The 10,492-nt window shown below is 33.3% G+C and overlaps 2 protein-coding genes across 2 annotated transcripts; one reads left to right on the top strand and one right to left on the bottom strand.

Moving 5' to 3' along the window:
* Positions 1 to 1,106: 1,106 nt before the first annotated feature.
* On the bottom strand, positions 1,107 to 4,219 carry TRIADDRAFT_63313 (expressed hypothetical protein; the record flags this gene model as incomplete). Its single annotated transcript, XM_002113282.1, has 10 exons — positions 1,107 to 1,169; positions 1,258 to 1,353; positions 1,437 to 1,565; positions 1,694 to 1,810; positions 1,903 to 1,981; positions 2,101 to 2,158; positions 2,259 to 2,344; positions 2,430 to 2,485; positions 2,592 to 2,675; positions 4,166 to 4,219. 10 exons carry the CDS (start codon positions 4,217 to 4,219, stop codon positions 1,107 to 1,109), a joined length of 822 nt encoding a protein of 273 aa, XP_002113318.1.
* Positions 4,220 to 5,368: 1,149 nt separating this feature from the next.
* TRIADDRAFT_57348 (uncharacterized protein) lies at positions 5,369 to 9,390 on the top strand (the record flags this gene model as incomplete). The annotated part of the gene is made up of 13 exons (XM_002113641.1): positions 5,369 to 5,482; positions 5,988 to 6,049; positions 6,467 to 6,505; positions 7,166 to 7,229; positions 7,434 to 7,514; positions 7,594 to 7,701; positions 7,786 to 7,870; positions 8,030 to 8,178; positions 8,304 to 8,407; positions 8,511 to 8,610; positions 8,766 to 8,846; positions 8,927 to 9,058; positions 9,298 to 9,390. 13 exons carry the CDS (start codon positions 5,369 to 5,371, stop codon positions 9,388 to 9,390), a joined length of 1,212 nt encoding a protein of 403 aa, XP_002113677.1.
* Between the last annotated feature and the right edge of the window lie 1,102 nt (positions 9,391 to 10,492).

Below are 10,492 nucleotides of genomic sequence, written 5' to 3'. Positions count from 1 at the left end.
CAGATTATGAATTTACAATACTGATTAGCAAAAGTTAGCTTAAATTATCATTTCCAATTAGCTTTGAAGTTTCTTAAAATATCCTTTGGAGTTTGCGTCTTCCTCCGAATCAACGTTTTAAGATAGAGCCAATTATTCAAAGTATTCTAACTAATTATTACATATATACATACGAATACTATATGTCGACAATACTATGTCTCAGACCAATCTTCACATCATTTGTAGATCTGCTATGTATGATACACTCAACAGGACATGAAATATATATATTTTGTTATTCGCAAGGTTACATAATCGTAAATTGTAGGAATCAGCATAGTATGCATCGTTTATATACATATCACTATGCAGTTTTGACTATATGAAGAAGATCATGCATTCATGCTAATCAAATGTTTCCATTTCACAACAGTCAACAAATATTATTCACTAGAATCTCGTCCGGTTCGGGTCGTATGTTAATATCGGACATGCACTAATCGCGTTACATCTTAAAACACTGTAGAATTGATAATTTCTTATGTTGAAGCTGGTTATGTAATACTAATATTGGCTCAAAATGTAGCCATTTTAATTAAATAACCCTATCTTAACCCGAAGTAAAATGAGCCAAATGTATATTTACCAGGATAAATTAACCCACACAGTCAACATTCCACCGTGAAGGGTGCATTGAATACAGTATAGTTCAGTAGACGACAAGACAAGCTCTCAGATCTATATTTTGTAGCTAATAAAAAGTACAGATGCAAATATAGCAGTTATGCAGAAATTACAACATTGATACAGATTAGCGTTCAAAATTTGTTTATGAATATAAATGCCTTGGAGCAAAACATACATATAAGAGTATAATAAGTTACATTTTACTAAAATAGTCATTAACTAACGCCTATACAAAACGCATATTGACTGCATAATTTGATTGTCATCGGTAAATAAAATTGAAAAAGCTAGAAAGCAAATCAGGCCCCGGATGACAACATAAGAGTAAATGTTAATATGAGTACACTGTATCGATTATCCCAGGATAATATCCAGTCAGGCCACAATAGCAAACAAATGCAACCTAGAACTTATAACGACAAATAACATTAGCGATATTATGATCTATAGGTCGCAAGCTTCTTCTTTATTTCTCCAATGGCTAATCCTGGATTTAAACCCTATACGTATCAGTAACCGAGAGTTTATAATCATGCTGAAAATTGCAAAATAGGTACAAGCATGAATAGGATCACCAATTATGAATACCTTTGGGCAGGTTTTTGTGCAATTCATTATAGTATGGCATTTGTAAACGGAGAAAGCGTTGTCCAGTTTCTCTAGGCGTTCTTGAGTGAATTCATCCTTTAAATATGAAATTACGTGCCTGTGAACTATTGCAATTAATAGCCAATAAAATCTTATGATGAAAGCGTTCTCAATCATACCCTGCTATCAATCATCCAGCGATACGCTTGCATCAGCACAGCAGGTCCTAGATACTTATCTGGATGCCACCAGTAACTGGGGCAAGATGTGCTGCAGCAAGCGCATAAGATACATTCATATAAACCATCCTACATTATTTAAAAAAATTTACATATACTTATTACTATCACCAAACTTTGAAATCATTAGTACAGCATTCAAGGCATAGATACGAGTAGAACCAGATTTATACGATATGGCTGAGTTATTTCCTAACCAGTTTTTTTCTATCCTCAACAGATTGGTGCAGCTGTTCTTGTCCAATTGTCGTATCTTTCTTTCTCTTTAAATAGGGCTCTATTCCTCGATATTGATCATAAAAGTTATTCATATCCTTAAAACGTAAATACAAAAAATAACTTTAAATTTCTAATAACCATTTCAGAAAAGCAAATAAAGTATAAAATCAATTTACACTATACTTACCACAACTAAATCTTTTACCACATACATATGAGGTAGTGGATAGATTTTTACGGGTTTAGATAAATCAGGATCAATTTTGCTGCAAAAGAATAAGACTCTCATAGTATCATACAGTAGACTAGCATCAGTTAACTACCAGCTATTTCAGTAAATGAAAAAGAATAATTTTTAAAGCCAAACTGCAAATTGAGATGTTACCTTAAGCAAGCTAACGTATTAATACCGCCAATATTCATGGAACAAGATCCACATATACCTAAATACCAAAATAATAAAAACTGCATAATTCAGATACCGACTAGATATTTCGGTATAAATAGAGCTATTATTAAACAATCAAGCTAATACGAGCCTACCTTCACGACATGATCGTCTAAAAGTCAGGGTTGGATCAATTTCATTTTTAATCTTGATTAATCCATCCAATACCATTGGTCCGCACCTATTTTTAAAATAGTAGATTTTAGGATAGGTTCAATCGAGATAAACTTTCGCACTGTGTATTCTGTATTAGAACAAGAACATACGTGCTTAGATCCACATTATATTCTTGCATTTTTGGTCTGGTATTATCATCTGGACTCTAGTACATGTAAAATAGAATTTACTATACTACAGGATTTTTAAACACTTAGCGACGCTAGCATAATTCAGCATCGTTGACACTATTAACATAATAATGATTTTACCCATCTATAGATAGAAAATTTTTTCATTCGTTCAGGTTTTCGTGAACTTTCGGCGGCTGCTGCTGCTTGAGCGCATCTTATTCCCTTTGATACAGAATATAATGTAATCAGTAAGTTCATCACGAAGGTTATTAATGGTAGATACAATTCAGCTACAATTTATAATTTAGTTTCAACCGATCGATATTGATCGTAGAACTTAAGGATTTTAATATATATTATTTTATGACTAGAGATACTAGTGAAAATGTGCAATATAGAAGAAATTCATATAATCTTTAAATAACATATTTATATACGTATACTGGAGTCTCCGTTAATGTGCCCCTACAAAATTACCTCAGATAAACCTGTCAATAAATACGCGTACTTACTAAGAAAAGCAGATAGATTCGAGAGATTAAGAGCTATCAGTAATATATCACGCCGATAATAGAACAAGATAAGGCCAAAACTATTCGATCCATTGACTGATACTCGTTAAGGTAGCTGGCATATTACCACCGAAATTAATTTGAAAATTCATTGCACTGATTGCATCGTATTGACCGACGCAGCACCGACAACATGATAGCGCAGAAACAACACTTATTATGATTCCCACAAGGACTTAGCTTAGTCATGTTACAGTGTGATAGATCGTCATCTTTAGATTCCTTAATTGGTCAATGATCATCCTTTCTGTAGATATCAATTACTTGTTGAAACATATTTATTCAGATCAAGACCCTGTACGAGTGCCTTACTGGAAAAGCTATCACTTATCACCTTCTATTTTGTCTAAAGTAGAGCAACATGCGGGATAACTTCAGGCGTCTATTGGACTGGCTCAGGTAGCCCTGTATGTGTAGATTTGTGTCAGATTGCTCCCTTTTACAGCAATAATATACTGTATCATTCATGTATAATTTACTGTCTTACTTATAAAAGTGGGTAGTGACTATTTATTAATAAATTCTTACTCATTGGTATTCGTTTACAGTACACTTTTAATAGCATACACGCATATCGATAGGGCTACATTAATGGCTTTACTATCTTCCAATGTTCCCATTTCAATGCTCGGCAAAACTATACAGTATATTCGTATATAGTAGACGGGCAGAAAGTACTCGATATCAGAGCGGTCACATACGTTCCATTGTCGATGGCAACGCTGTCCGTATTGTCAGTCATTTCCTGTATCTTTTAGTACGGTACTTGTAAACGGATACCATATTACACTTCACTACACACCAATTTTAAGCTGTTAGGAAAAATTTGTAATTAAAGACAACTAAATTGTAGCTTAAGTTATCTGAATATAAACAAATGGTGTAAACTGTCTTTTAATCTATTTCTTCACTGTACAGTATTCACTTTTGTATCAGTGGGTTCAACTTGACGAATAGCCCAATCTTGGTAACAGATAACGATTTACCGATGGTCCCCATGAACACTTTGTGTAGAATAGTGGTGATTTAACTTCAATCTTCCTTCATTGGCATTCGTTTTCATTTTAATTACATCTAATATAATAGTTCTGGTTCTACTGACTCAAAAAAGGACGTTCTTTAGCAGCAATAATAACTTACCAGACGAGAGCTGAGCAATAAGCTGCTCTGTAGTCTTCTTCCAGCAACGAACATGGCTGCCACTAATCTTTCTGCCTGTCAATCCTTGTTAGAAGCATCAATAATAAGCACAGCGCTGCCACTGCAACATATAGCGCAACAGTGCAGTACAGTATAGTACAGTATGTGCCGGTGTTGCATGGGGGTTCAACATTTTTACCACCCAATAGCGCACCCATGTATCCCAAGGTTGACGCGGTCATGTGATATATTGTATGGTACAGTAAGAATACTGTACGGTACAGTACTAAGGTGTATAGTACAGTACTGTACTGTAGGTGTCTGTCTACTGTACTGTACTGTACTGTACAGTACTGTACTACTCTATGTACTCTTTGTAACAGACTATGACTGTGTACTGACTGTACTGAGCACTCCATAACATCAATAAAGATTGTATTTTATTCTAATTATCAGACTGATGACTCTTATTCGCACGGCATGGTGAGAAAGCTTAGGAAACTTGGGGGTTGCGGCACAGTACAGTACTGTACAGTACGATGCTTATGAATAGAGATGCATAACAGTCCACGGTCAGAACTTGAATTGAAGTGTCACACTGTTCACTGTCGTGACTAGTCATGACGATGAAATGGTACTGTACAGTGTACACTGTACAGTACAGTACAGTACAGTATGCAAAATGGTTTAGGGCTACCGTGTACAGTACAGTACACGGGGCATCTATTGTACTGTACAGTATGCAAAATGGTTTAGGACTACAGTGTACAGTACATGGAGCATCTCTTGTACTGTACACTGTACTTACCGTTGACAGTTTATGAACAGTACTGTACTGTATGCAAAATAGTTTAGGGCTACAGTACAGTGTACAGTACACGGGCATCTATTGTACTGTAAATTACAGTATACAGTACTGTAAGAATACTGCAGATTTTGATGTTGACATGGTGCAAAAATTAAAGTTTGCTTATCTAGTTCATCAAAAGCAGTGATAGTGATAACGAATGAGGTTAAAGAGATATAATGTCAGTTCTATTACACGTATTGTATTTAACACGACGGTGATATACAATATGCGTAGGACTACAAATACAGTATGAATGTTTTAATTCGAAAAGTATCAAACTTTCCATTGATATTATTACTAGCGTAAGAGTTGTTCCCAATTCGATGCACCTGATGACACTCTGAGAGCTGGAAATGAATGAAAAGCTTAAAAAACATTTAAATGTTTCCTTGTATGTTATTCGAAGGCAGCTATATGGCAGCAATTGTAGATTAGCCTGCAAGATGTTAACCTCTGTAATCACTAGTGTAAGTACATCTCATATTGTACATTTACAGGATTCTACCGGATGTCTACATGGTGTAGCGATCCATTCTATAAAATCTTTCACTAGCACTTAACAGTTATTTTATTTACAAAATTGATTCCTTCAGCAGCAGTATACTGTACTGTATGCTGTAGAGTAGAGTCTCCAAGGATCTCTACTGTAGAGTGTTCACCTTGAGAGATTTCAACACACTATAGTTTACTATGTACTCATGCACTATAGCGTAGTGATTTAAGTAGCATATAGATTTAATCCCTGTTTCAGGGTAGCTATTTGTGCCCAATTCCTTGCAGATTCTTTCTCAGTTATGCTGCCCATGTAATTACTAATTATATGATTGGCTCATTTTTCAAATCACAAACAGTAGTAATTAATTTCGGTTATACAATATAGTTCAGTCATTTTTTCCTCCTCTCTCCATACATTTACCTGCATCTTGCATGAATAATTATAAACTAACCAAAATTTCCATCATAATAATATAGCCTAGAAACAACTTTAAGAAGGTCGCTACATTAAAGGCTTCTAGTCCGTTCTCTTACGAGAGGTATGTTATCGTATATACTGTATAATCATACTCGCTTAAAAGACATAGCTGTTAGATAAAATTAACCTTATTCCAATTATAAATTCATATTAACATTCAATTATAATTATACCATACAACTGTTAAGCTCTATTCTCATTTTCCAGGAAATTGCAAGTCAGATTTTAATTTGATCTAAACTATATATATATAAGAATGATCTAGATATACATATCGTCAGTTTAATACTGGGTTCCGAATACGTTACAGCGCCAAAAAAGCGATCATGAGTAGATCATTAATAAAGGGCGGGCGTATATGAGATGTCTACTGTAAGATAACTTAGATAAAGCAAGGCTCTAACTTCGAAGTACCAGTATGCGTTGTCTGGATCTTGTATTTTGTAATATTTTTAACGTCTTTACGTGCTTACGATAGGATCCTATTCAATGACAGTTATCGAAAAGCGTATGACTGGTAGGTATGGGCTAGCAGATACACCCTTAAAAATTTCTCGAAATCTTCTCTGATAATTGACCTACTCCAAGATTATCATGTTTGCGTTCATACATCATTAATTTTTTGATAATTTACCTTTACCAGTCACAATTTCATAGATGGGAAACCAAAACTTATGTACGTACTTAATCCGAGTTATGGTCGAATCGTGGATGCTCTATCCTATGAATGCCCGTACAATGTACGTATTTTACGATAAAAATATCTATACGGATATCTTCACAGTTATACAGCTATAAGATTATACTTATATTCTATACTAAATATAGTGAATTTAAAATTGCACACGTTGTGTGAGTTCGTAGACAATTCGATTAATGACGCCAAAAGTAATACTGCTTTACGATCTATTAGACTTCTTAGTTAATCTTCTCTCAGCTAAAATGTATTATTTTTTCTTTAGATTATAAATCCAGATGATTTATGCAGCCACAAACAAAGTCTGATTGCTCTTACTAACAGAAACTACTTACTTAGATATGAAATAACAACCGGAAAATTATTGGAAAATTATTTCTTAGGCTCTGCTCCCAAGTTCTTGTAATACGCTATACATAAGTATATGTATTTAAATTGAGTTAACTTCAGCCTGTTTAATCATGCTTAAATCTAATTCAGGAAACTATGTTGGGAAACTGAAAATAAAAGAGTAGTTATAAAAAGTGCAAGAAATCAGGCGACGGTTTGTAATTTTTAATTTTATTTTATATATTAAGACTCATTCTACTAAAAGTATATTAGTGAAGAATGAAATAATAACAATACTTTGAAACATAACCGATGTGTAATTGTTAACTTTAAAGATTTCCAACAAATTCTTTTTTGCTTAAACAATTTAGCGGAGTTTATTAATAATAATCATAATTACACTTATTCATTTGAATAGGGGAGCTCAATATTTATGCACCTCATTATATTAGAAATAGGGCCGATAAAATTAGTATCTCGGTTGAAGATTGATAAACAGGTGTTGCATTGTCGTACAATTTGTTACTAAGGCATATAGAGATATTGATCTACTGGTATGCTATACAATTTTATGGTAGGTGTTTGGACATAATATTACCAATGTCAACATTTGTGAAAGTATGCTTATAGTTCGTCATCGGTCTTTGGTAACCACGTATTATGACTTTAACAAAATAATAGAAATGGTATAGTGTAACTTAAATGCTACTTTATTTAATATTGATCCTTTCTTTCATATTTATTAAAAATTCTGTACTCGCCATCGATAGAATGCCACTGAGGTTGTATTGCTAGGCGATCGTTTGAATAATGAAATTGTTGGAAAATTTCCCTTGGGTATTCCAATAACAACTGGTAGGCTAGTTCAAATATGTAAAATTACTTAAAGCCAGCGAAGGTTTAATGTCTTAATAAGAAAAATGTTGTAGATCATTAAGTATACATATGATATGCTTGAAACGTTATTTTATGCACAGAATGTAAAATTGAAGCACTGGTTAATTTGTTAAACAGTAATAGAAACTCTAGAAACTTTATTTCAACTAAAGACGTCTGAAGATCATACAGTTACATTTGGTGGGATCCCATGGCATTATGTTAATCGAACACCTAATATGAAACTTTATCAATACGAAGTTCGATCATTCTGCTATAACAAACTGGTTAGAAACAATAAATTAATGTTTTAGTTATCACAATCATATCATTCCTATATATTAGATCACATAGCACAACTACTCGGATATACGATAAATGTTACATTTTATGTTTATTGCTATATATGTAGGCTGAAAATGGTATCTTCTATACAAAAAATATTCAATTATACAATGACTGTGCATATTTTTCATTTAATGACCATTTACTACACGTTGAATCCGACAGAGCCACGTAAGATAAAGATTATCGGGTTATATATATAGTTCTATTGCAAATAGGTTTCACAATTCATAACTACGGTTATACATTTAATGATATCTTTCTTCCAAATCAGATTTTATAAAGTACATCATTTTCCTATGAATGACCATAATGAATTAGTAGAGTGTGGAAAGATTAATATGAAGCAAATCCTCAATGTCGAAGCACCTCAGGTTAGGTTACTTTGTTATTGAAACCTCAGTTGTACCGTTGAAATTTAATTTTAATCAATATTATGCTATAGATTGTTTTACTTGGAAAGATTTTATTAATTTTCAAAGCATGCATAACAATATATCTACATAACGCTATCTCATTGCATGGGTAGGTTAGTCATACAACGTCATCAGGAAGAACCATAAAGCAGGTTTATCACTTAGGAGCTGTAAATTTTAATGAAAACGATGAGGTAACTTATACTTGTCCAACATTTCACTGTCATATACAAAAATTCTATGACTGTGTGGTAAACAATGTTTGAAATTGTAGGCACTATTAATGATCGATTATGAAGATGAACTGGAAGTAGTCGTAACCTTGTCCTGTAAAGGCGTAGTTTATTTACATGACTGGGATACTTTTGAAATTGTAAAAGAAATTACACTCTCGAACTGGAATGAAGTAATGCTCGTGTTTTGTAATTCATCATATTTAGAATGTAGAATGATAGCTTTTAGCTTTTTAATCGCTTAGAGGACACGACTTATAACAGCTAGTAAATTCCTGCATGAAGCTATGGGCGCGAATAATGAAAAATAAATCTAATTACATGTCTATACTCGTATTAGTACCTATATATTTTCAGTTTAATAAGGTAAGGTATAGTACAAGAACTAACGATATCTCTCTATCATTTTCAGGACGCCGATAACTCTGTCTTGATCGATCGTGATCGTATGATACATACATCGAAAGTGAATACAAACTTTACTGCAAATTTATATCAAATATAATTAATAAAAAATATAGTCTGTCGTATTTAAATTTTTTAGATTAATTTTCCTGTTCTGCTGAGATGATCATACGCATCTATGTATTGAAATACCGTATATCTTAATATGCTACAAAGTCTAAAGAAAAGGGTTTTAACTTTTTATGTAGAGTTTATGCACGATATGTGCATTTCTCATTGCAACCTTGTCTCAAATAATTATAATAACTGTTCTGGCATGTTAATACATTGGAAAGGCTGCTCAGAAACTATCTTTCATCAGCAATCAGTCCAACTGCCCTAGTTAAAATACAGTAGTTATAATTATCGACAAATTCAGTCATTGAATAAATAAATAATTAACTATAGCATAGGTAGAATTTCTAATCACGCGTACAACAGATGTCCGACTGATGATTTTTTGGTATGGTACCATGTGAGAAAATTGCCTGTTTCTTTTCTCAGTTTAAGAACCATGATATAGCGTAGATTCCAAGTTGCCGTCGTACTCATAGACACGCTCGTAACAACTGCTTGAACGCCTCAGGATTTTATTCAAATTAAATAGTGCTAGGCTGTATTGCAGCAAGTCCTTGAGCATGCCTTGAATTGAAGCGAGCGCTACTGCGGCGGCCTGTTCTTTAATTAATTATTTTAATTATAATAATTATCAGTACTCTACTGTACTGTACTCTTCTGTACTGTATAGTATGTTATCTTATCTTAAATAATTATATAATTACATAATTAATTAAGAATACTGATAACATTTTTTAAGTTAATAGCATAGCCTGAGATAGTACAGTACATATGCGATGGGCTACGTTGTAATATGTTGCATTAGCAAATTAGTAACTATAATTATTAGAGCAGGGGGTTACACTAATGATAAAACCTATTCAAGTAAATTAACGCCCAGCGCGGAAACATACAGTACAGTATTAGGAAGTACAGTACCGTACTGTAGTAACTGTAGTGGGCGGCACACTTCAAAGTTTATCTATATAACTTGCTCTTATTTTCTTAGATGGACAATGAACATGTTTTAGAACTTCGCTCTGCACTTGGCCAGAGAATAAAAAAGAGGGCTCTCATTTTTTTTGCTTTAGTCACTTAACGTACTT

Source organism: Trichoplax adhaerens, genomic scaffold, assembly GCF_000150275.1.
Source record: "Trichoplax adhaerens TRIADscaffold_6 genomic scaffold, whole genome shotgun sequence".
Lineage (NCBI taxonomy): Eukaryota > Metazoa > Placozoa > Uniplacotomia > Trichoplacea > Trichoplacidae > Trichoplax > Trichoplax adhaerens.
This window is presented reverse-complemented; position numbering and strand designations above follow the sequence as displayed.